The following is a 27,129-nucleotide window of genomic DNA, read 5'->3' as shown; positions in this document are numbered from 1 at the left end:
ACTTTTCAATGGGATTTACAACCAGTCCAACATCCCGGCTTCTTGGAGAGGGAATATCATTCACCCCATATTTAAAAAGGGAGAACATCGTAAGCCTGGAAATTATAGATTAATTTCACTGATAGACGTGGAAGCAAAACTGTACGCCTCGTGCCTGTTAATTCAGTTGAAATGTTGGATGGAGGAAAAAAAAACATAATCCCAAAGTTTCAGACAGGATTCAGGCAAGGTATGGGTACCACAACCAATCTCGTAACCCTTGCTCTTTTAACAGAAAAAGCGCAAAAAAGGAATCTCCGGTTGTTCGCTTGCTTTATTGACATCAAATCTGCATTTGACAGAGTGAGCAGGAGCCAGCTCTGGAAGAAACTTAAAGAATGGGGCCTGCCAATCACAACGCTCAACGCTATAATCGCCTTGAACACGGATACCTGGGCAAGAGTCAAGTTGGGCGATGGTTCGTGTACAACTGCAAGTATTCAGACGCAAAGCGGCTTAAAACAAGGTTGTGTTTTAGCCCCCAGTCTATTCAATCTGTTTTTATCTGACATTGCACCTTACATTGAATAACCAGAGTCACATCCTCCGAAAATGGTCAATTGCCATACTACAATATGCGGATGACATAGTTCTGTTGAGCCAAACTCCCATCGGCCTACAGAGATCAATAAATAACCTTGTAGCCTATTTGGATAAGGAACAACTGGAGCTAAACAAAGAGAAAACAAAAATAGTGCGCCTAGTGGATCGCAAGAAACTCAAGTTTAAATGGATGGCTAAGGGCGCAACCATTGAAGAAGTTATTTCATATAAATATCTGGGCGTAATAATTGGGCAGGGTGCAACTCATAAAGAACACAAACTGGCACTAAAAGCAAAGGCACATTCATTAATTTATGCATATAAATTACTACGTAAAAAGATGGACTGCCCAAACTTCTCTTACTTGCTTAAACTAATGGCCGCCCAAATACAACCCAGTTTGTCCTACGGCTTGGCCTCTTGGTGTGGCAAAGAAGCGCACTTATTGAATAAACTGCAGACAAAGATCTATAAAGCAGTCTTTGACTTGCCAAAATCTGCTTCGCCCTCCCAGGTCAGACTGGAATTCAGCCTCCAGCATCAGAAGTTCCGAGGAATGAGCTGTTTTATTAAACTTTGCTTTACACTCCGCTCTTCTGACCCGGATACCTTGAATAGCTTATGCTGGGAAGAAATTAAGCTCCAGGGTGATCTAGTAACACTGAACTCCTGGGGAAGCTTTCTGAGAGAGTCCCTGGCCGAGATGGATTTACAAGCAGCATGGGCCAATGGGTTGGACAGAGGAAGCTTTGGTAAAATAGTAAACAGCGCAGCTAAAAAGAAATCTTTGTGGGCTGACAAAAAGCGCTCACCAAGCGGCGGCACTGGTGGACAGTCATAAATTCTTACAGACTTTTGAGGCCACAACCATATTTATCCGCCCATTTTAGCTCACAGTTAAAAATGAGCTTTTTAAAGTTTCGAATAGGCGTGCACGAGGCAAAGGACTTATACCCACAGTGGTAAAAGCCATTTAACCTCTTCAGTGCCCATGACGAGATAGTCTCGTCATGGAGCACGGTTGCGCTGTGCCCATGACGAGACTATCTCGTCATGAACCCCACCCACTAGTGCAACGCCCGGCACAGGAGGGGGAAAGGGCGTGGCACTGAAGGGGTTAAATCAGAGTCCTGCAGACTATGTGGTTTTAAAAAGGAAGCTTTAATCCACCAAATATGTGCTTGTACAGCAGTTCTAAACCAAAGGAGAGAGTACTTGAAATCTATCTTCAATGAGCTGAACATTCGCTCCAGCAGGCAAGCGGTGATTTGCTGGCTAGAGGGTACGTCGATCATACTGGCATGCTGTGGAATTAAATACATTAATTTAGTCAGTAGACTCTTACGGCAAGCCGACGGAGATTCTAAATAAAACGAGTATAACGAGATCAACAGTATCCCCAATGGGTTTTTTACTTTAAAAATTCTGTTGTTTCAAGTTTAAAGTTGCTAATGCAAGTGTTTTTAAACTTAAATTTTATTGATAAGTGATGTGGATTTTATTCAGAACAACAAGGTTTCAGTTTATGTAATATTTATTTATTTTTTCTAGGGGGGGGGGTTGTAATGATTTTAAGTAATCAAACAATAAAAATGAACTTGAACTTGACCTTGTAACTGGATGGTGCACAAGACAGCTTTGTGGTTCAGCCCTGCACCCAAGATGCAATGCAGATGCACCATCCATTTCCATACAGTATCATTTTACTTTTCTTTTCACAACTAACTATAATTATTTTTTGAACTGTGTGGGTCCTCCCTATTTTGCATTTTTTCAAGCCACACATAACACATTGATTATATAAATTGGGAGTCTGGGGGATGAAGGACTGTTTGCTTTTGGTAACTGAACTGTCATCTTCTTTCCACAACAGATGTGATGGGCTCATCAACTTCATGAATGTGCTATCTGTCTATTTCACCTTCCCCAAATTTCCCCTACCCATCCACTCATAAAACCCCTAACCCGCATCCCCAAGGTTTTGTGATGAGTGATTTGTATGTTAATCCCCACCATCAACAGATCTCATATTTGGTGGGGCAGATGTGGTTAAAGCCACGCCAACTGTTACATGAGGTGATTAATAGTACTACAATTGGCATTTGCCCACACCCTCCAATCCTATCCAGGCATAAAAGGAACATCATAGTGCACAGTCTTAAATACAACAATATATGTTCAAGAATAGGTAGTGTGCACTTTTCCACAATCTATGCTCCGTGAATTTGTATTCTACCGAAGTAACCTTCTATTGAGTCCACCTGACTCCTCCTGAGACTAGGGGGTTCATTATTCTTACTTTAGTAAGTAACTCAACACTATGTTGCTAATTGGTGTTTTATCATGGTAGTCTCAGTCTTGGATTTTCAAGTCATTCTGTCTTATTTTAGTCCAGTTGATAGCTGTGATGCACTAGTTCACCTCAGACCGACGAGATTAATTTACAATGTCTTGCAATACCTGTGATGTCATCCCTGTTAGTGAACTAGGTCTGTTTGCAAAACCCTGCATTAAGGTATGGGCTGATTGGAAGAGAGGTAGCAGACATCGCTTTGTCTACTCAGATAAGAAAAGAAGCTCTCGGGAAGGAGAGATTGTTGTTTTTGCTGCATATTGACTGACGCCATTAGCGGTCACTAGTTACAGAGGTTCGGGCATGGGCAGTAGTAGTGTACAAATATTATTGACACTGGGAGGTTGGGTGCTGCTCAGCCTCATCAAGCAAGGGTGGGAAGGCTGTGTATGGTCAGGCAGGTCACTCGTACTCTGTTTTACAACACTTTGCAGGAGTGATTCTGGACTGGATGATGTAAGGTAGTTAACAACACATGAAAAGAGAGATCAGCTAGTGAAATATTAAAAACTTGAAAGCGGAAGGTGAAGGACACAGTGCAATGGGACAGGTGCGGAAACGAAAAGCCTCTGTCATCACGGCGTTGGTGGCGCTTCCTCTTTAATTGTGTGTGAGGCTACCCTAATAATGCAAAGATTTATACTCAGGATAAACACAATGCATTATTGATTTAATTAAATGAAAATGAAATGTGGAAAAGTTCTTGATATCTACCATCATATCGGAAACAACATGCCATTTGTGAGGCAAATCTATGAACGAATGACTAACAACTTGCTCTCACATGGGAGCAATCTGTTTCTAGGCAACTACAACTTACACTGCAGAGTCTGTAAGGCTTCTGCAGCCTCCAGACTTAACTTCTTCCTAATTAATAATCATCTCACTAAGAGGCCCAGTAGGATGGCGGACGGACTTCCCGTTCCGCCGCGGTACCCCCCGCCATGCTAATATGGCGGGGGGTAAATGGGTGGCGGGTGGGTAAGGAATGTAGGGCGGATCGCCTCCGCCATGCGGGCGGAGGCGATCCGCCCTACATCCTAATGGGCCTCTAAATGTTGGTCCAATCCTACCCACACTAAAGTCTCCAGTCATCACCTGATAATTGCTATAGAGGGGAAGATTAAAGTGGAGGGATTCTCAATGGTTGATAGACTGGCTCGTTATATTGGTGAAATTTTTGTTTATTGTACAAATTCAATATTCATCACTTCACAAATCATTCCATTATTTTCATTGCTCTGATTCATATTTGCCTCCTCATGAGCCTCAGTATAGTGAATTTCAATGAATAATTTCTTGCATTATTATTATTATTATTATTATTATTTATTTTATAAAGCGCATAGTCACCCGGAGGTATCCCAGCGCTAACAACCCTGATTCAACAAGTCTGAGGCCCGGAAGCTGAGAGCAAAAGAGAGGAAGGGCGAGAAATCAAAGCAGGGAGGGGGCATGGAAGCTAGGGAAAGAGATGAGTTTTTAGCAGCTTCCTGAAGCGCAGATATTGTGGTTCAAGACGTAAGTCATGGGGGAGTGAGTTCCAAAGACGGGCAGCTTGTACCGAGAAGCGTCTTCCTCCTGATCGGGCTTTCCTGAATCTCGGGGTATTGATGAGGTTTTCTGCGTTAGAACGGAGGGATCTAGTGGTAGTGTAGGGGGTGACAAAATTGGTGAGGATTGGGGGGCCTTGGTTGTGCAATGTTTTGTGTACCAGGCACAGGGCCTTGAATTTGACTCTCTCCCTTATGGGGAGCCAATGAAGAAGTTTGAGAGCGGGTTTAGCAGATGATCTGGCCGGGGTGTTTGTGATGATCCGGGCAGCAGTGTTCTGAACTCTCTGCAATTTATTAAGGGTCGCTTCGGGAGCGCCCAGATAAATCACGTTACTGTAATCCAGTCTCGATATTATGAGACCTTGGATTAGCAGTTGTTGGGGTTTAGGGGGAAGAAGGGGCAGGACTTTCCTCAAAGATTTTAGAAGACCGAAGCAGGTCCCTGCTACCTTCTTTGCTTGCGGAGTAAATGAGAGATCGGAGTCGATCCATACTCCTAAGCTTTTCACCTCTATTTTTGGGTCAGGTAGGGGACCTAGACAGGCTGGCCAACTATCCAGGGGGAGTGAGGTTCCTTTTGGGCCAAGTATAAGGACCTCCGTTTTTGTCCCGTTTAGTTTTAGGGCTGATCTATTCATCCAACGATGAACCTGCGTAAGACAGTTGAAGAGATCAGCTTTCTGTTGTTTGGGATGGGACAAAGACACCACTAGTTGTGTGTCGTCAGCATAGCTGACGACGCTCACTCCGAATGGGGTGATAACCTCCTCCAATGTGGACATATAGATATTAAATAATGTGGGGCTCAGGGAAGAGCCCTGAGGCACCCCACATTGGAGGGGCATTTCGGAGGAGCGGGAGTTCCTCTCCCAAATCTGATAGGACCGTTGGGCCAGGAAAGATGACAGCCAGGATAGGGCTGTACCTTCTACTCCAACCCTTGCCAGTCTTTCGATAAGGAGTTGATGGTCGACGGTATCGAACGCCGCGCTAAGGTCGAGGAGGATCACTGCCACTGACCCTCCCCCATCCAATAGCGCTCTGGCCTCCTCTACCGCTGCCAGGAGGGCGATGTCCGTGCCCTGCCCTGGTCGGAAGCCCGTCTGGGAACTTTTTAGTTTGTTATTGGCCTCTAGAAACTGCGAGAGTTTCCTGTTGACTAATTTTTCCGCGATCTTGCTGACTCCTGGGAGTAGGGAAATGGGCCTGTAGTTCGCCAGATTCTCAGGATCGAGAGAAGGTTTCTTCAATAGGGCTTTCACCACAGCTTTCTTCCAGCTCGAGGGTACGACTCCTTGTTGGAGTGAGGTATTAATCAAATGAGTAAGGGAGGGGATGATAGTGGGGGCTACCTCCTTAAGGATCCGAAGAGGAGCAGGGTCCCTAGGGGAGCCGCTCTTCATGGAGTTGAGCGTATTTCTCACCTCTTCTATTGTGACCTGGCCCCATGTGGACAGACAAGTGGACGATGTAGTGTATGGGGAGACAGTTTCGTCCCCTGGGCTCGAGGAAGGAATTGAGTCCAGAATAAGTCGAATTTTGTCATGGAAGAAGTTAGCCAATTTTTGGCATTTCTCCTGGTCTGCTTTAGGATCGGAAGGAGGTCCCAGTCCTTGTTCTGGGGGTTTTGAGAGCTCTTTAAGGATGGCGTATGCTTCCTTACTGGAGCATCCCGCTTTTTCTAATCTCTTCTGATAAAACGCGCTTTTGGTTTTGCGAATGGCGATTTTGTAGTTTAGAAGAGAAGTAGAGTAGGTGTTTTTATTGGTTCCTGATTTTTCACGTCTCCAAGCGCGTTCGGTTTTTTTACACTCTTGGCGCAGAGCTTTAAGCTCTGAAGTATACCATAAAGCGGGGGAAATTCTCTTGGGCTGTTTAAGGGTCGTGGTTTTCGGAAGCATCGTATCAAGGGACGAGGTGATCCAATCACAAAATTGTTTGTCAGCCGTGTTGGGGTCAAAGGAGAGCTCGGGAATGGAGTCTGCAAGAGAAGCAGCCCAGTTCTCCGGAGACAATTTGCGCCATTGTCGGTCGGTAACCTGGGTTTTAGGGGTTAAGAGAGTAGGTTTGGGGATTTCCCAGGAAAAAGGGACCAGAAAATGGTCCGTCCATGGTAAAGTCACAGGTAGGTTGGTGGTCACCGCTGCTATATTGGTGAGAATAGGGTCCAGTAGCTGGCCCTTCTCATGGGTAGGCTCGTTGTTCACTAGATGTATCTTTAAAGATGTTAAGTCGTGTCTGATATCCGAGGCTACTCGATCCGTGGGGTCTAGGAAGTGGAGATTCAGGTCACCTAGTATAAGGAAGTTGGAGGTGGAGGAAGCTAATTGTGATACAGATTTGAATATGGAATTGATAAAATTGCCTGGGGCTCCTGGGGGGCGATAGATCAATAGCCCTGCCAGGGAAAGGGATGAGGAGATTTGGATGGAGAATTGGCCGCTCTCGCAGTCCTCAATACCAGCGTTAGCCATCCTACAGGTGAGTTGTTCCCTGTGAATTATAGCTACCCCGCCTCCTCTCCCTTTAGGTCTATTTAAAGCTTGGCAGAAGTATCCAGTGGGTAGGGCCGTGATGACGTCAGGGTCGGTGTTATCTGATAGCCATGTTTCCGTTAAAAACAGTAGGTCAAGATCCTGATTCTGAATCAAAAGGTTTACTTCGGTAGCATGTTTGGGGAGGGAACGGCAGTTAAGAAGTCCCAACTTCAAAGGGAGTGTGGAAGTTTTCAGGGGGGGAGTCGGATTGCATCGAGGACAGAACGAGAAAGCATTACCTGCGGTGAGCGTGTGGTAGCAGGTAAGGAAGTTCTTAGGTCGAAGGGAGCGCAATGTATCTGCTGTATACGTCACTCGGTCCTGAGGGCCACCCGGCGGAGTAACGGGGCCTAGGGCCGTCCGGGGCCGGACGGGCCCAGACGGGCTTGCCTTTGGCGCGCCTTCGGCGCGCAGACGGCGCTCCCGCTGCGCTCGTCCGCTGCGCTTCCTGTACTGGCACATATCTAGGTAAGGAAGAGGGCGTGGCCTGAAGGGGGGCGGAGTCAGTGCGCACACCTGGGATGCTGGCGGCAGCTGAGAAGCGCGAGGAAGGGCGTGGCAGCTCTCAATCAGCTGTGCGCCGAAGGCAGGGGAAGCGCTTGAGTGCGTGTGATTTAAAAGAACACAAGACAATAGTGACACCACACAAAAAGAACGAAGTTAGCAGTTTTTTTTAAAAACAGAGCTATCCAAGAGTACCTCCAGCTCCCGGCTTCCGCCTCAGGACTGGGTCATAGGTTATGTCTGAGATCGCCAGGAATCGGCGGTTTAAGTACAGGCAGCAGGGGGCGTGGCCTGAAGGGGGGCGGAGTCAGCGCGCACACCTGGGATGCTGGCGGCAGCTGAAAAGCGCGAGGAAGGGCGTGGCAGCTCTCAATCAGCTGTGCGCCGAAGGCAGGGGAAGCGCTTGAGTGCGTGTGGTTTAAAAGAACACAAGACAATAGTGACACCACACAAAAAGAACGAAGTTAGCAGTTTTTTTTAAAAACAGAGCTATCCAAGAGTACCTCCAGCTCCCGGCTTCCGCCTCAGGACTGGGTCATAGGTTTTGTCTGCATGAACTGAAAGAATGGAAATCACCAAGAATGTTTGCCTGATGGCAGGAGCAAAGTAGTACGAGAGGAAGGTGACACGAGCCTGGGTGAAGTAAGTTCTTCAGCAATTTGTAAAACTATTCATGTAAAAAATCAGCAAGAACAAAGTATGGCTAGAAATATGCATGCATTTGATGTAAAGTTCCACTTTTTTAGGACTTCTCAAAGAATGTGAGCATGGAGTACTCCTTTGATTCTGCTACTGTTGCAGATTCCCTGCATTAGTTAGATGCAAAACAATTTCCATAGTGAAATGTAACAAGTGTAGATTTCTGCATGCTGAAATGTGATGCAAATGTGAATTTGCTCATAAAAACCTGCACTTGTTTATCCATTTAAAAAAATATATCTTTATTGCATTTCTTTTTTTCTTTGGTTATACAGACTTGTAAAGGTTATTCAGAATTACATTGAGTCATATATAGACATACAGTGATATATGGTACATATGGTTGGGGTTCGCAATGCAATCACAAATACAAGGCACATTAATATCTTTCTGCATACATCATTGTGCTGCACTTGTTTATCCATCAGGAAATATTTTGCTCCATGTAGCCATCCTTTATAATATAACTGATTCATTTTGGGGTGTTCCCTCTCGATTTCCACCCGAAAAAAATGCACTTGTTCCTGGCCTTATATGGAGTAAATTTGCATGTGTATTCTTATGCGTAACTACCACGAACATTTGGTAAATACCAACGAATTTGCCGTGTTTGTGGGTCATCACCAACTTAATGGACCCATATAAATGACGTTAGTGGTGCCTCCAAATTTAAGGTATGTGTGAAAAGAACTCAGTGAATCAAGCTATTCACTGTAAATTGATTTCTAACCCCATTATTATTTTTTCGTACTCTGCAGTTTTCCATATTCCAGGGCTTTTTGATAGGAGAAATTATTATTTCAAATGGCTGAAATTGTAATTGTACACTTCAAATACACACTCTTAAATTATTTTAAAGCATTGAGGATTTATTATCTCACCCACTTAAGGAAAACAAAATATAGGAGAGTCACTGTAATACAAAATACATATTTTTATATATTTTAGTGCCTAAATATGTTCTCTTTCGTTCTTAGATAAAGGATTTATAAACGTATCTGCATCAAACGAAGAGCATGAAATTGATCTGAATGAAGTATTCTGTTTTGAAGTTAGTCTGACGGCGTATCCAAAGCCTCGATGCATTTGGTCTTCACCACTGAAAGGCTTTCCTTGTGAGATCATCGACAGTGATGATGGACACAGGTAAAATCGACATTGTAAGCATAACACATGAACTTTGCAAGCATATTGTTTTCTATAAGCAAACATTTCCTATTCATCTGATGCATATACTGTAGTGCCCCCTGACCAACAGAAACAATGTTCACCGATATATCAGTGGAGCTGGGATGGGGGCGTGGCTTGGCGCGCGACTAAGATGGTCGCAGCCCTGTAGAGCTCCGTCGTGTTGGTGCCCTTATCCTGGGATTTCTCCTGCAGGGGGACCCCTCCTGGGTGCTGTGAGCTGTGGCGGGGGCGGCTCGTTCACCCCCCAACACATCGGCGTGACAGTCGGCACGCGTGGGCATTGTGCGGGCGGCGGGGGACGCCTGCAAGTTACGGCCGGCAGTCCCGGAGTGAGGCTGGAGCTCGGCGCCCGGCAGCGAGCCCGACTGGACACCGCGGCTTGGTGAAGGCCCACTGGGCCGCGGCAGTTACGGCGCCGGAGATCGGGATCCGGAGGTAACACAGAGGATCCGTAGGGGTGCCAGTGCGGTGCACATGCTGTGATGAGCCGGCATTGAGGAACCACGCAGAGGAGCAGGTGTCCAGCGCTGACGGTGTGCACGGCGGGAAGCCCTGGAAGACGGACAACCTGGCCGGCTGCGGTGAGAGCGGGTAGGCTTGACGACCCAGTGGGAGCCATCCTGCGGCCCGGAGCCCACCGAGGTGCGATCGCATTGCAGGGAAGGGGGAGGCGCTCCCCGCTGCGACCCCCGGCTGCCCGTGGTGAACTATGGCGCAAGGTAACGGGAAGGCCGGGGAGTGAGACGCCGCCCGGGGCCCACAGATAGCGGGTCTTCCGCTGCTGCCCCGCTGTGTGTCCTGGGAGTGCGACGCCTTGCCCTGAGGAACCACGCGGAGGAACAGGTGTCCGGCCGACGGTGTGGACGGTGGACAGCTCTGAGAGGCGGACGATCTGGCCGGCTGCGGAGAGAGCGGAGTAGGCCTGACACCCCAGCGGGAGCCACCCTGCGGTCCAGAGCCCACCGAGGCGTGATCACGTTGCTGTGGAGGGGGAGGTGGCCCCCGTTGCGACACCCGACTGCCTGCGGAGGACTATTGTGAAGGTAACGGGAGGGCCGGGGAGTGAGACGCCGCCCGGGGCCCGCAGATGGCAGCTCTTCCACTGCTGCCCACGCGGCGTGTTCAGGGAGTGCGGCGCCTCGCGCAGGGTCATTGCTGGGAGCTACCTGGCAGTACACAGGCGCTTGACTACCGACGTGGAGGCCCACACGTGAGAGTCTGCGTGGGAGTGTAGCGAGTGGATTCACGGTGCTGCGGAGGGACAGCCGGCTTGGACTGGACAGGACTTGGTCGCTGGTCGCGTGGACTGCGGGTGGATGCCCACTGCGCAGCAACTGGTCATGGGTCGGCTGCGCAATGCCCAGAGGGATGGCCAGCCACCGGCGGCCGGCCCGGGCCGGGTTGCGGCGCCCGGAGACTCTGGCCCGGCTCCACAAACTGAGCTACTGGCGGCTAAACTGGACTCTGTGCTGGCCTCAGTGGAGCGGATAGGATCCTCGCTCGAGCAAACGAGATCTTCCTTGGAGGCCCGCATTGACAAAGTCACCGTTGACTTCACGTTGCTCCACGCGGATCATCGCAAACTGGCGGACAAGGTGACGCTGCAGGGGCAGACTCTGCAAGACGTGCAGCCGGTCGTGGCCACTCACACGGCCACCCTCCAGGACCTGCTTGACCACGTTCATGCTCTGGAGGATCGCGTGGATGATGCCGAAGGACGTTCACGGCGCAGCAATGTGCGCGTGGTGGGCCTGCCGGAGGGGGAGGAGGGGCGGCAGCCGGAGCACTATGTGGAGGAATGGCTGCGCGGCCTGATCGGCCCCGAGAAGCTTTCGCCGCACTTTGTAGTGGAGCGGGCCCACAGGGTACCAGCGCGGAGGCCCGGCCCCGGGTCTCGACCTCGGCCCTTCCTGTTTAAGCTCCTTAACTACCGGGATAGGGATGTGGTGCTCCGGGAGACCCGGCGACTTGGTAGCATCGCTGTTGGCAATGGACAGGTACAATTCTTCCCGGACTATACTGCCCTGGTGCAGAAGCGCCGCAGCAACTATCTGGCGGTCAAGCGTCGCCTGCGTGAGTTGGAGATATCATACGCCCTTTTGTTTCCTTCCCGTCTGCGGGTGGTCACCGCCGACGGCACTCGCTTCTTCGATGCACCATCTGAGGTTTGGGACTGGTTGGAGGACACTGGGCGCAGCGATGGCCGGCGGCCGCCGGATGTGGAAGTGGCTCCGCGGCATCGCAGGAGATCTCGGCAGCGCAGGGGGAGAGGACACCGGCGAGAGGAGGGACGTACCCTGGGAGTGGCCCCTAGCCCGGAGAGGAGCAGAATGGAACGGCAAGAGGCGCTGGAAGCGGTGGCCACTCTTGGGTCCCCGGACAGCAGGAGTGGGGAAGCTACCCGGGAGCAGGGTGGACTGGTGGCCAGCGGCTCCTCTTCCCCGTCCACTGTAATATCGGATGACCAGCTGCTGCCGCTGGTCACCCCACAGACATCGGACCATGTCATGTAGGGCATGGGTGGTGGGGAGGTTGGGGTCATCGCCAAAGGTACTCCCCAGCGCTGGGCCCTGACTCGTGTGGGCTGATGCCGCTTGGCCCGGGCCTGTGGGGTGGAGGGGGTGATGGGGGGTGGACGGAGGGGGGGCCTGTTGTCGGGGTATTTGGGGGGGTTGGCGGGGAGGATGAGACGAGGAAGAGGCGACCGGGCTTGTGTTTCTCTCTAGTGGGGTGCGCACCTGTTGTGCTGGACGTTCCCGGCTGCGGGCATATGTTGTGGGGGCCGCGCGCTCCTCCGGCTCGCATTGCGCCCTGCGTAGGGGAGACCCTTGCACCGCATATACACAGGCACCTTTACAGGGGACCACACATACACAGCGACCACCACTTGCCCGCCCCATCAGCCACAATTAGGCTCAGTTTAATATTGTGAGCGTTGCCTCATGGTTTGGACGAACGCCCGCAGAGGGGTTTGCCCTGATGGTTACTTTGGCCTGTTTGGTCTGGTTTTGTGTTTGATTGTACGTTTACATGATGTTGTTCTAATTGGTTATCAATGCAGCTCCCTATGTAATCTAGTGACGGCCCTCTGCCTCCCGCTCTGGGGCGGTGTCCCTGGCCCCGGTCGCAGATCTCCACTTTGGATCTACCCATGGCTGTTACCAATGTAGTCACGTGGAATGTCCGAGGTATGCACACGCCGGCGCGTAGGTACTCGGTCTATGCATACATGCAGCGACACGCAGTGGCCATAGCTCTCCTGCAGGAAACACATATGACGCCGAGGGAACTGGACAGACTGCGCATGCGCTGGAGGGGACATGTGTACGGCACCACATGCTCGGCGCACGCTAGAGGCACGCTGATATGGGTGAGGGCGAGTACCCCATTTGTTTGTTTGGAGGTGCTGGTGGACCCGGAGGGGAGGTATACCCTGGTACACGGGAAGATTGATGGGCAACAGGTACTGCTGGGGTCCCTTTATGCGCCAAATGTAGAACAGCCCTCTTACCTGGCCGGGCTGTCGACGGCGCTGGCGCCGTACGCTGGCCTTCCCTGGCTCTTGGGAGGAGATTTTAATTCCGTCCTAGATGTGCACTTAGACCGGTCCTTCCCACCCCTGCGGAGCACACAGGTGGGGTCGAATGCTAGGGCCCTGACCGCCTGGCTATCGCAGTGGACCCTGATTGACCTGTGGCGGAGCATGCACCCCGGCGACCGCGTCTACTCATTCTATTCAGCGGTTCACGGCCTCCATGTTCGGTTGGACAGGGTGGTGGGTACCCAATCGGTGCTTCCGTGGGTGGTTCGGGCGGAGTATATGGGTAGGACGCACTCGGACCATAACCCCCTCATCCTGGGACTTCGGTGGCGACCGGATAGACCTCCGGTTCCGACCTGGCGCCTTCAGACGGTGGCTTTGGAGGACTCGGAGTTTCGTGCCTCCCTGGGTACGGCGATCGAACAATACTTTGACCTAAATGAGGGCACTACGGATAGTGAGTTGTTGGAATGGGACGCCCATAAGGTGTATATTAGGGGGCACTGCTTGGGTGCGACGTGGAATATTCGTAGGCAGTTGGCGCGAACTCTTGCCGACCTGGAATCCCGCCTCCTCACGTGTGAATTGCCTGGGGAGGGTGGCGGTGCAGGCTCAAGTGGCTTATTGGAGCTCAGGGCACGCCATGCCGAACTTATAGACCGGCTGCGCTGCCTTAATTATGCGGCTCACTCGGCTAGGGTGCACGCTACGTCGGATAGGGCCGGGCGGCTCCTGGCCTGGCTGATTCGGCAGGAGACCACGCGGGCCCCTATAGGCGCCATTGCTGGCCCCGATGGTACGCTTGTCCATACCCAATGGGAAATTCACCAAGCATTCACGGCGTACTATACCTCTCTGTACCGGTCAACTGGAAGGAGAAGAGAGTGTGACTTGGATAAATTTTTGGGCAGTGTAGTACTGCCCGTGGTGCCGGAGGAGCACCATGATCTTCTGGAGGGCCCCCCCACAGTGGAAGAGATAGGAGATGCTGTCTCCTCGCTGGCGACGGGTAAGGCGCCGGGGCCGGATGGGCTCCCGGCGGAATACTATAAGGCCTACCGCGAGTCCCTGATACCAAAGCTCCACAGCCTCTACTTAACAGCTCTGGAGAACGGCACGTTACCGGAGTCGATGAAGGAGGCCTATCTGATTTCCCTGCTTAAGCCGGGCCGCGATGCCACCCAGCTGGGGTCTTACCGCCCGCTCGCCCTGCTCAATACAGACTATAAAATCCTGGCGAAGATACTGGCGGAGAGCCTGGCGCCGGTGGTGCCTGCGCTGGTACACGGTGACCAAAACGGCTTCGTGCCTAAACGCAGCACCTCTCTCAATTTGAGGCGGTTCTTTCGAGTCATGGCGGAGAGCACCCGCCTCTGGCCCCGGGCAGGATGTCTGATTTTAGACCTGGAGAAGGCCTTTGATAGCCTGGAATGGGGGTACCTGGTGACTACACTGTCGCGCTTCGGGATGGGGCTCGGCTTTCTCCAGCTGGCGGCTCTCCTGTATAAGGGTCCGACGGTGAGAGTGCGTACTGGCCCGTATGTTTCGGAACCCATTAAGGTCGGACGCGGCACCAGGCAGGGCTGCCCGTTGTCGCCCCTCCTGTTTGCGCTCGCAATGGAGCCGTTGGCGGCGACGCTTCGTAGGGACCTGGCAGACGGCATTCCGCTGGGGGATGCGGTGCACCAGGTATCCCTTTATGCGGATGACCTCCTAGTTTTTGTTAGGGATGTGTCTTCTATCCCTGTGGACTTGGAACGTGTCTTGTCCACTTTTGAACAGCTCTCGGGACTCCGGGTGAATGCGGCCAAATCCTGCCTCTCTGCATTTCGAGACGACACTCAGGATCCCGCTTACCAGCTTGGTGGGGTACGAGTGCAGTGGCAACCGGACACCTTTCGTTACTTGGGAGTCCAGATCTATCGCCGGCCAGAGGACCTGGTGGAGGGCAACCTGGGGCGAACCGTGACGGCGCTTCGGGCTCAGATGGCATTCTGGAGTACGCTAGCCCTGTCTGTCACTGGCCGAATAGCGCTGGTCAAGATGGTAGTGCTGCCTCGGTTGTTGTACTACTTTGCCAATCTGCCGCTGTACTTACCGGCATCTTTCTTCACCGGCCTCATGCGCTCCCTCCGGGATTTTGTCTGGGGAGCGGCACGCCATAGGGTTGCGTTGCCCAAGCTATGCCTTCCCGTTGGCCAGGGCGGGCTTGCAATGCCCTGTCTTGAACACTACTATTTGGCGGCGCAGTTGCAATGGGTAGCCCGGTGGCTGGCGGACAGATGTCAGGAGGATACTGCAGCAGCGGAGAGTCCTCCGATGGCAGTGGCGGAGCTTCTGCGGATCTTTCACCCGACGACGGGTGCTTCACGGCCAGCACCGGTGCTGTTAGCGGTGGCGTGCAAATGCTACCGCAGAAGCCTCCGGCTCACCAGTGCCAGGATCCCTTATGCCCCAGCTATGCCCCTGGAGGGTTCCCCTTGCGGCCGGGACACACTTGGGGCCGCGGAGCTGAGGGACTGGCATGCGGTGGATATCCACACGTTGGAGGATCTCTACCGTGAGGGAGAATTGTTGTCATTCGCGACCCTTGCGGAGGAGACGGGGCTAGCGCAGGGCCAGTTCCTCCGCCATCGGGCCCTGGTAGAGACGCTCACAGGGCACTGGGGAGACCTACGGGAGGAGCCGGAACAACACTTGGTGATGCAGTACCTCCATGTCTTGGGCCACGGGGGACACCTGATCAGGTGGTTTGCTGCGGCACTACGCGCGCATGCTGTGCCAAGTCTGGGTGCACTACGCGAGAAATGGGAGGGAGACCTCGCCCGCCCCATGGCAGACAAAGAATGGGACAGGGTGTTGCAAGGGCCGAGGAGGGTACCTAGAAATATGAGATTCCGTCAAATACAGTTCTTCGTCTTGCATAGGGCCTACCTAACGCCTGCCGCCATTAATAGGTATTTCCACCGTGTGGATGCCAGCTGCCCCCGTTGTGCGGAAGCTGATGCTGATCTGCTTCACATGCTGTGGGGCTGCCCGGAACTGAGTACATACTGGCAGGCGATACACGGGATGCTCTGTCGGTGTACGGGACGGGAGATCCCCCCTGAGTGGCCTACTTACCTGTTGCACCTCTTTCATAGGTCGCCCCCGGTCAAGGTAGCATCTCGTTTTATAGACCTGGGGATCATAGTGGCAAAGCGACTCATCACTAAACGCTGGAAAGCAGACGCTGCGCCACACGTGCGGGCGTGGCGCGGCTCTTTTCTAGTCTGGGCCAAGGCGGAGGAGGTGGCACTTCGGAGAGAGGAAACGCTGGGCCTCCGGATGACACCGATCGCATTCCAATGGGGAGAGATGCTGCAGGTCCTGCTACAATCTGATGGGGTGACTCTGGCTGGGGTCGAGGGTGAGCTGCAGGACCCGTGTTAGCTGCAGGGAGGTGGTCCGATCTGACGGGGTGCCGCAGCGCTGGGGCTGATTTGCTTGGATTCTGGCATCCCTGCGCGTCGCAGCCCGGATGTTAATACACATGACGTTCCTGGGGTGGGGGCCGGAGGAGGGACTCGACGGGAGGGGGGTTTGAGGGAGAAGGACGCCTAGAATTGAGACAGGAGAGCTGCTGTTAGATGTTGTTTTTCGTTGTTCTGTGGCAAGAAGGACAGTTCCCCAGTTGCAGTGCGGGTGCACAAAGCTGTTTGATTATTGATCAGGGGGTACACTGGGCAGCATACGTCTATGGTGAATAAGGCGGTGACTTGCTACCCTCAGCTGACACAGTGACTGCAACATCACGCGTGATGGTAGTTGTCATTACAGACTCACGGGTCACAACTTTAGTCCAGACTGAATGCCCCTCAATTGGTGTAAAGTGTTATGCTTATATGTGACATGCTCTGAGTCCTTACTGTGTATTAGTTGTAATTATGCTCTTTGCCATTCGGTACTGCATTGTATAATTTTCTTGCTGCAAAATTTAAAACTCAATAAACAGATTTCTAAATAAAAAATCAGTGGAGCTGGGATCCAAATCACACGAGCAACTCCTTCGAGGCAAAACAAGTGTGGCCCATGGGATGCTCTTAATCATGGGCACAATCACCCATGAAGAAGGTTTGAAAATAATCACATGCCCCAGATTCCTGAACCATAGACAGGCCATGTTTATTCATTTTATTTAGTGCCAACTAACCATAGTCAGAGGCCCAAACTATAAATTAGAAAACTGATCTTAAAAAATAGCTGCAGAGCTAATTAGGATAGGCAATGATATCACTGCATGACAGAGAGGGCTGCCACAAATGTGCCCTTCCCTGCATTGTGGTTATAGCCAAGGTACAAACTTTGCATTTTATATGATATATGTATTTGTATGTAGCTCATTCACAGTGTACGCCTGCACAATGCACTGCTTATGACCTAACATGTTACATCACTCATGACATAGTGAGTGACATCACTCATGACATCACAGATGACATCTCAAATGACATCACTGCTGACATCATCCAGTGAGTGTGAGTGTTTTCTAAAAGTTTATGAGTGTTAAACATATATACTAAGGTATTACAAAAGTTAAATTACTATACTTTGTGTACTACTAATGAGTGATACTATAACTAACATATATATTATGTGAGTGGCTGTGTGTATCTCTGTGTAAGTGGATGTCTGAGTTGCTGAATAGATGTGTGAGTAGGTTAGTGAGTGGCAGCATGGGTGAATAAGTGGGTGTGTGAGTACTTGTATGGGTTAATAAGTGTGTGTGTGTGTGTAATTGTATGGATGTGGGAGTGGCTGTGTGACTGCCTGCATTGGTGAGTGAGTGGGTGTGTGGCTCCATGGATGAGTGAGTGGGTATGTGAGGATCTGTATTGGTGAGTGAGTGGGTGTTTGAGTGGCTGTATGGGCATGTGAGTTGCGGTATGGGTCTATGAGTGGATATGTGAGTGGCTGTATGGCTGAGTGACTGTGTGTATAAGTGGCTGTATGGGTGACTGGGTAGGTGTTTTGGTTAATTTATTGGTTGTGTGAATTGTTGTATTTGAGAGTGAGGGTCTATGTGAGTGGCTGTATGGGTGAGTAAGTACACGTATGAGTGCATGAGTGGGTGTGTGGCTCGCTGTGTGGATAGGTGAGTTTGTGTTTGAGTGACTAATGTTGATTGAGTGGGTGTCTGAATGACTGTAAGAGTGAGTGACTAGATGTGTAGGTGGCTGTATGGGTGAGTGAGTGGCTGTTTGGGTGGTTGGTTAATTGAGTTGATGTGTGAGTGGCTATATTGGAGTGAGTGTGTGAATGGCTGTATGGATGAGTGAGCAGATGTGTGAGTGCTTGAATAGATGTGTGAATGGGTATGTAACAGGATGTGCGGGTGCATGAGACAGTGAGTGAATCATTGTATGGGTGAGTGAGTGGCTGTGTTGAGAGGCTGTATTGGAGACTGAGTGAGTGCGAGAGTGGCTGTATAGGTGAATAAGTGGGTGTGTGAGTAGCTGTATGGGTGAGGGTGTAGCTATGTGAGTGACTGTATGGATGAATGAGTGGTTGTGTGAGTACTTGTAGGGGTATATGAATGGGTATGTGAGTGGATGTGTGGGTGTGTTAGTGGGTGCATGATAAGTGTGCAGGGGTGTGAGTGGGGGCATGAGTTGGTCTGTGAGCTTAATGTGAGTACCTAACTATACCATCTTTGTAACCTTTGTTTTTTAGTGAATATATATATATATATAATTTCCATCTATCTGTTGCTGCAAAGATATAAATGTTTAACATATTACATAAACCTTCATTTAAAAATTAAAGCACACAGCCATACATTTCCAAACATACCTGCATGCAATAAAACACAAACCAAGGAATGAAAGTGATCGGGTAATCTGTGCCTATTCTTAAATGTAAAGACAATACATTGAAAATATGCTAGACTTGTGAATTCATCTGATCTGTAGATAGATGAAGAAAGTTCTGCCCCCCACCCAAGATTGGCACTTTATTGGAGCCAGGTTACAAGGGCATTCTGACTTTTTGGGAGAATGAGAAACATGCCTGCAACTGATCCTGTAAGCCTTAATATGCAGCCAAGGGGCCCAGGTACAACAGTGGTTAAAAATGCTGGGCATGAAGATGGCTGTGATTGTTCTGGCGCCATGGGCATGGTACACTTGAAACCACTGGTCAGGTGACTTTTGATCAGCAGAAGAAGGGGGGGGGGGTGGAAGCACTGGCAGGTCCAGCTACTTCAGAACACAAGAATAAGCATCCTGTATCATATTCTGCAGTTTAGGAGCTGTGTTCTTCTTACGAGTACTTTGAAGACTGTTGAGGTTTAGATATAGGATAGAGATCATGACCCCAATGACTGTAGATACAACCACCATAGAGATGATGTCTAAATAGAATAGCTATTGTAGGGTCACCAGTAATGTCTTGGTGAAAGCCTGCAGATGACTGAGTTCACCAGAAGGACTGGAAAATGTTAACCGCTCAGAGTAAGAGAAAGATGTCCTAATAGTGCCATCATCCTCATACTTCATCATTTCTTTTAGTCTTGCAGGGGGTACGCGTTTCATTACTCCAATAAATATAAACAATTACAATGCCTAACCTGACAACATTTTAATTCCATTGGTTCTGGACCCTAGTTATCTCAATCAGTACATAACAACATACAATTCTCCAATACCTTACATGGAGTCTGCTGAGCACCATGATCAGTGCTCTCCATGGAGCGACCCAGATGATGAAGCATTCTAATGTTAGCGGGTGAGGGGTTGCTTCTATTTTTATGCTAATGCTTTTTGCCACCCTGCAGAGCAATTCCAACAGTAGTTGATATGTAAGTCATAATTAGAGGACACCATGATGGTGAGTAGTTATACCATACTAGAATGAGTATAACATTCATCCGGGCCTTATGGTTCTGCAGCTTGTAATATAGGTGGCTATGGGGCGAAGATGCAGAACTACAAGGAGGCATTTGCCCTGGAGATGAACAATGATTATTGAGAAGATAGGTTTCATCTGCTGTTAGTGATTGCCTTGGATCTTCCTTTCTGATGTTATTGATGCCAGCAGCAAGACGTGAAGCCTAACATTGGAATATTCTTGCTGCCCTTGCAGAGTTCAATGAAAGCTTTACAACTTTCAAAAGTGTAAATTGGATCCTTTGGAAACAAGTCATTAAACATCTACTATACATTAAAAATGGTTCTGCATTAGATTTACTTTGTAGTAAGCAGTTAGTGTTCTTCTCCTGCACATTAGCATTGTCCGCAGAAAAGCTCTTCAAATAGTAAACATAAAGTGAAAAAGTATGTATGCATTTCCCAGTTCTACTGGATTCAAATAATGTGAAAATGTGTATGGGTAGAGCAGGCAGTGGAGAGTGTAGACGCCTTCATACATATAATATGGGAGTGTGACCAAATACAAACTTACTGGCGCACTATACAGATGCTCACAATTGAATCGCGTCCGGAGGCGTGCAGGTGCCGCCTGAACATATGGGAACCCACGGACCTCACCTCCTACACAAAGCTCTGGGCCACACTGGCTGTAATGATCGTGAAGAGAAACATCGCACGACACTGGGGAGCCCTTCAACCACCCGGGGTAGAATCATGGAAGGAAGATCTAGACTGGCGCATGTTCAGGGAAAAGTCAGTCTACATAGCCAGAGGGTGTCCCAGGAAATGGAACTGGGTTTGGGGGCCTTGGAACTCCTACTGAGGCGATATTTGTACCCCGCCGGCACACATGAATGAAGAGGATAGCCTCACACCCCCCTAATTGCTCCACGTTGTGTACTAAGATTTGAATCTATGTAATCCAGTAACTAAAATACTTGAAATGTACTGTCTCCTCAGCATGTTAAGTATGGTACGTTATGTCGAAGATACTTTAATAAAAAGAATTATAAAAAAAAAATAATAATGTGAAAATGATCTCCTATGCCATGAATCTTGCAATGTACAAAATACCCGTGCCTGGGCTGTAGTAAGCTAAATAGGGAAACTGGCAACTACTGATGCAAATCTGAAAACACTGTGAAACGTCTCATGCAGAAAAATGAGTCTTACCTAGAATGGACAGTAGAAGATATGTTCTGAACAAGCCAACTGAATCCTACAGCAATTATCAGCAATGTACTGTTCCATCAAAGCACTCAAACAAATGCTAAACAGACAGAAAATGTTAGTAACCTTGACAATCCGGTGGCCAAAGCCTATATCGATAGCCAAAGTGGAGACAAGTTGTCTGAGACTGACAGGGTTAGCTCAGGAGTTATGAAGCTGAGCAGAAGAGCATCTATCATCCTTGACATCAGCTTACTTACATGGGAGAGGGACTTTGATGAAGACCAAACCAGTCAAATCATTTCAATTCTTATAAAATGGGTACTTCCAGAAAGGTTTCTGATAGTACCCAAAGCACTGCGAACGCCATTGGTAGTCCTATTTACCTCCAGAGAGGATGCCCAATTGGAATTCTGCGCACCTACCCCATTAGCAGGAGCATAAGGGTTTATGCCTTGTGCACTTTATTGGTCACAGATTGTCTTACATGGATGAATTTCCAAAGACACCCGTTTTCAATGTCAATGTTCCATAGGGATGCAGGGGGAGAGCACACGGTGCTGCTTCTGATAGGCGAGTGCTGGCTCAGTAACCATTGTCATTGTTACTTCTCCAGTTGCCATTCAGCATCCCTCTCAGACTGCTAATCCATATGTCTCAATGAAGTACCCATCCTTTCTTCATGTTTGCTGATATCACCAGCATTGAAAGTGGAGGTCCAGCAATGAAGCTCTATTCCAGAAAAATTAACCGTGACATCTAGGAATTGAGCCAGCCTTCCCCAGCAGCTAGTTACCAGCCTTAGAGAAGGACTTCCAAAAGGTTTGTCAGCATCTGATATGACGTTTCGTAAGATTTAATTTGAAAAAAAAAACATTTAGATAGCCAAAGAAATTTGTGCCTGGGTTCCACGCTGGCAGACAGATTCGCTGCAGAGTTTCAGGAACTGTAGACCTGTCTGCATGCCACGCTGTGGTCATGAGACATTTGACGAGGTATTAAGGGTCTGTGAGGGAAGCCATTCAAGTACCTACAAGTAGCATCATATGCATGTTTTGTTCCTGTTTTCAGGTCTGAAGTGGCATCAAGTTTTCAAGTAAATTAGGATATCATTCTCTGGCTTTCTATCCAAATGTTGCTTATAGACATGAGGTAATGTTAAATGTAATCAGTCTGCGACGTACTTTTATATATATTTGTAATCGACGTATCCCTTCTAGGTTATATATTGTGTGTTTGTGACTTATGTTCCATATGGGACAGATAAACAGTCATTGTAAAGATTCTTGGCTGATAGAACCATGGGTTTGCAGGTGGCATCATTAAGGGTGGGGCTCTTAATTGAGAGGTAGCTACCTGGTTGCCTCCTATACATTAATTGAATATTATTTACAGGTGTTGGAATTGGTGTTAGAATTGGGCCAAAGGGGCTCCGTCAGTAAAAATGTTCGCACAGTTGTTTCTGAATCTGTTAATATCAAAATCTTACACAGAGATGTCACAGCACTCACACACCGATCTACTTCTTATTGTAGATATTATGATATGAAGCATTGGCTGGACAGGTGAGGGTGTTTACCAACCTCAGAAAGTAAGAACTGCCATCAGGAAGATGCACAAGGGGACAGGGACCCAAATACTTATCAGCCAACACAAATGTTTATGGGAATTTTCACCACAACAACAAATAAAAACACCATAAAACATGCATCCATAGAAAATGTATTTATAAAAAGGGGACCATCCTCATAAAACGTTTTTGACCTGCTAGAGAAACTCTTACGCGCGCAGAGAAATGTCCTTCCCAGACTCTTGTCACCCCTCATGGGAAGCATTCTCACGTCTACCATGGCTTTCTTTTCAAAAACTGTACCGCGGCTAAGGTGGCGATCAAACCACTGATATTTGCAAACAACTCCTTAAGTTCCCTTACTCTACTGGTCCTTCTTCTGTTGAGGAAGGGACGGGGGCATTGATCACAGGTTCCTTGATTGGTTGTAGGTGATGCACAAAGAAAGAATTGGTCAACTAAGACCAGCCCTGAGGTTCCACATAGGCAGGACATATCACCCCTCACCACCTGCTAGCGCTGGTGGTTGCCTCATCATGAACTTTGTCTATACATTTCTTGTACCTAGGAAACGTGTTTTTGGCTCAAACTAACATGGTACTGGGGGCAATGTTGTACACATATGCAGTGGGTCGTTGGCGCGTGGTGGGTGATGCTTAGTCAAAGAGGGAAAGAAGATAAATAGGGAAGATGGTATTCAAGCAGAAGGAGAGTTGATGGAAAACAGGAGCACCCAGGGTGGGCTAATGTTTGAAGGAGCCCATTTCACACTGATGTATGGGCCCCGCATGTACTGAGCACCACAATCTAAATGGCAGACATGTGGAGTGCCAATACAAATACCGTTAAAACAAAGACAGAAAAAGATATTAAGGCCGCTTTATTACAAACACAATGTGAACCCCTGTGGTGAGGAACACAACACATTCTGAATGCTTCTAGCTTCCAGCAGACCTGTGGCTGGGGTTGCAGTCTCCAATCTGCTCCCTCCTGGGAAGAGGAGTCTATGAGTAGAAAGGGATGAAATGCCCTGATGCCGGGCCTGAGAGGATCTCAAGTTATCCCCTGAAAGTCAAGAGAGAGGGGGCAATCTCCGGTAGGGGATGGGGAGAGAATGAAAGACTAAATAAAGCTCCATAAAAAGTCTACATGCGAGAAGAAAATCACAAAAGGCAAGTTAGGGGCAGCACGGAACAAGACATTGTCAACACAAATCATGTGGTATCTCAAGTTTAAGATGCAAGATCGCCTGATGACCAAGTAATGTTGGACACACCTGTTTGTGAGTTAAATACATCCTTAACTATCATAGTGAGTGTCTCTCAACAATGTTATCAAATGACATGCTGTATCGAAAATACCAAAAGCAAAAATATCCAAATACGCTTTCTCCTGTCAGATTCCAAGTTTAAGTGGCTTTTTAGTTGGGTCTGTCATAATTTTGAGGCTGATAGAATAAGACCAATAGACATCTGCGGAGTCTTTTACTGGGCATAATGTGCATCCCACAAATAAATCAGTAATATTAGGTTTACTGGGACCTACAAATGGCCCTTATCGAGCCCTCTTTCCGCTAGACCCTAAAACTCAATACGCTCAGGGGCATAGCTTCAGGGGAGGTGTATGGGATGGAACACCCCCAAATAATTCCTCTCTCGGTTACGAGGCAGAATAATTGGTTTTGCTGCTGGTAATCATGAGTTAATTTTATTAGGAATACTGGGCCCAGGAGGACGGAGCACGTGAGCGCACAGGCAGGGCACCGAGCTCAGAGCACACATCCGAATAAAACTGGCACAACAAAGCCCCAGAACAATGGACCTCTCCCTGACTGTCACTGCTCCACTGTGCTGCTGGTGTGACCCCAAAGTGAACCAACTCTGACTCATTCCTTCACGCCTTTGTCAGGGTGTGGCGCTGCATCCGGGGCCCAGTGCTTGAGCAGCATCATAACATACCCTGGGGCAGATTTACAAGCCCCTTGCACCACTTTTGCGTCACTTTTAACATGGGGAAAGTGACGCAAAAGTGGCACAAGGGGCTTGTAAATCTGCCCCTTGTCTCTGCATGCCAGTGATGTTATCTACAATTGGAACTCTACTCAAGTGTGTTCTGGGAGTGCTGTGCTTGCTCGTGAGCAGGCAGGGGGACCAGGCAGGAGGGGCAGGCTGACGCTCTTCAGGTGTGTATTGTTTACGTTTTTGTCTACCAAAGGCATCATGTGCACCTGCCGTGTATATGTACTTGACTTTTTCGAAACTCTGATGTATGAGTTTCATGGATGTATGTATTGTCCTGCCAACAGGTGCTTTGAAGCGGCTGTCAGGTATCAGCAGCACTGTAAGAAAGACAAACAATAAACACTGAGGGGCAGATTTACAAGCTCCTTGCGTGGCTTTTGCGCTGCAGTTGCGTCACTTTTTTGACGCAACATAGGCGCAAACAATGCGGCCTATTTACAACGTCACGCATCTAGGGAGATGCGTCACGTTGTAAAGCCCTGCGTCACATTATACCTGCGTCGGGTATAATGTTTGCAGGGTGGGCGTTCCCACGCAGGAGGGCCTCGTAAAAGTGACTCAGTGAAATCTACAAGATTTCACTGCGGCACTTTTAGGACGCCACTGCATCAAAATCTTACGCCTGCTTCAATTGGGGGGGGGGGGTGGGGGGGGGGAGGGCACCAAAAAAGATCGTGGCATGGGGTGCCACCGGAGCTTAAGCCTGCTGTGGTTTTGGAAAAAGTTGCATAAATAAGAGACAAAAATAAGAGACTCACCCCTTTTAAAGTGTTCTTTTTTAATTTTAACTTTTGGTCCTTTTGTGTTGTAGTGACATGGCCGTATCTTTTGGGGGGTGGGGGTGTTCGGGGTGGACTACCACTCAATACTTTTTCAGAGTCAGGTTAAGGAGGCCCCCATCGGATTTGCGAGGAGGTGATCGGGTCCTTTCCTTACCATCACTTGACTGCCGAAAGCAAGCTCTGGGAAGATGACTAAGGTATTACTGCATGCAGGTTTTGGAGTGGTCAGGGATGGGTAAGCTTTTACTTTAAAACTGTGTGCCTCTATCACAAGCCACTGCTTGCCACTCGCTCGGTATGCATGTCTTCGGTGGGAGCTGATGCGAAAGGGCTAATAGCAGTGCAGGAGCTGTGTGCAAGGGTGTGAGTTCAGGCCACTCTGCCTGAAAAGTAGGATCTGATTTTGCTCTGTGCCTTCTACAACAGCTTAGGTTTCTCCGAAAAATACGGGGCAGATTTATGTTTCCTGGCGCATCCCTGCAAATCAGCAAGGATGCGCCAGGAATGATGCGTCACGCAAGTTTACCCTTGCGCCACACATGATGCGCCGCATTTACAATGCGGCGCATCATGGCGCAGGAATAAACAGATGCGTGACGCATCCGATGGCGTAAGGTTGGCGCAGTGCTTCAGTTGCGTCGCAAGCGCGACGCAACTCCAGCACTGTTCCAACCTACCCTATCCCTAACATGGTGCGTCAAGCCTTACGCCTGCTTCAAGCAGGCGCAGGGTTTTGGTGCATCAGCGTTGGGAAAGTGACTCAGTCAAATCTTATAGATTTGACTGAGTCACTTTTCAGGGGCGTTCCTGCGACGGAACGCCCCCCCCCCCTCTGTCGACACGCCCACGTGAAACCTGACGCAGGTTTTACGTGGCGCAGGGCTTTACATCGTGACGCATCTCCATAGATGCGTCACGATGTAAATATGGCGCAATGTGGCGCAGGGTTTACACCGCCGCTGCGTCACAAAAGTGACGCAACGGCGGCGTAAAAGTGGCGCATCTCCAATATAGATCTGCCCCTACTAGTCTTACATGCCAGTGATCACTGATGACACTAAAGTTCAGGACATAATCAGCTAGTCACAAAGCACCTCTGCTCTGGGTTTTCAGGCATTTACGGGCCATATCATCTCTCTCATCCTTCCTGTATGGGAGATGAGGGGCTCAAAATCACTTTCACCCTATCTAGTGAAAGGTATTTTGTAATCCTAACTCACTACTCTCTGAACAATGAATTTAGAAAGTAGTGCCTCATGCAGCATTGACATTCTGAAGATCTGTAGATAATGGAGATTTTTCATGCTTACCATATCTCGGTTGGTTAACATGCCTGGTACCAGAGCAGGTGTATTGCATAAAAAGTTGGGTCAGACATTTGTATTCTTGGTTGGTTACTGCTTTTGTTGCTGACCCTTAACATGTAGGTAACAAGTTAGAGTCCAGTTAAAATAGCTCAGTTAATTATGCACTCTCTACAAGCAGCTGCATGTAACATGTAAGACAGAAGTTTGTATACTTGCAGGTTTCTACTGACTTGGTTTATTTGGGTAGCAACAAACACCACTCAGTCACTTTATACACATTTCCCATAGCTGTGTCTCACAGGGATACCACTCTGGACAGTTACACGATTTTCCATATCGCAGTCTTCAATTTTACCTGCAAATACAGGACCCAGTAATCTCAGGCCCTTAGAAATTGGACCCGGACCT

The 27,129-nt window shown here is 49.1% G+C and overlaps 1 protein-coding gene across 3 annotated transcripts in view; it reads left to right on the top strand.

Annotated features, from left to right (window-relative positions):
* FLT3 (fms related receptor tyrosine kinase 3) overlaps positions 1-27,129 on the top strand; it is a 581,742-nt gene that overhangs the window by 417,661 nt on the left and 136,952 nt on the right. For all 3 annotated transcript variants that reach the window (XM_085621634.1, XM_085621633.1, XM_085621635.1), the window contains one exon: positions 9,209-9,377. In XM_085621634.1, the coding sequence (XP_085477760.1) occupies positions 9,209-9,377 (169 nt within the window). The remainder of the gene's footprint in view (positions 1-9,208; positions 9,378-27,129) is intronic.

The sequence above is a fragment of the Triturus cristatus genome, chromosome 8 (assembly GCF_964204655.1).
Source record: "Triturus cristatus chromosome 8, aTriCri1.1, whole genome shotgun sequence".
NCBI classification, from domain to species: domain Eukaryota; kingdom Metazoa; phylum Chordata; class Amphibia; order Caudata; family Salamandridae; genus Triturus; species Triturus cristatus.
This window is presented reverse-complemented; position numbering and strand designations above follow the sequence as displayed.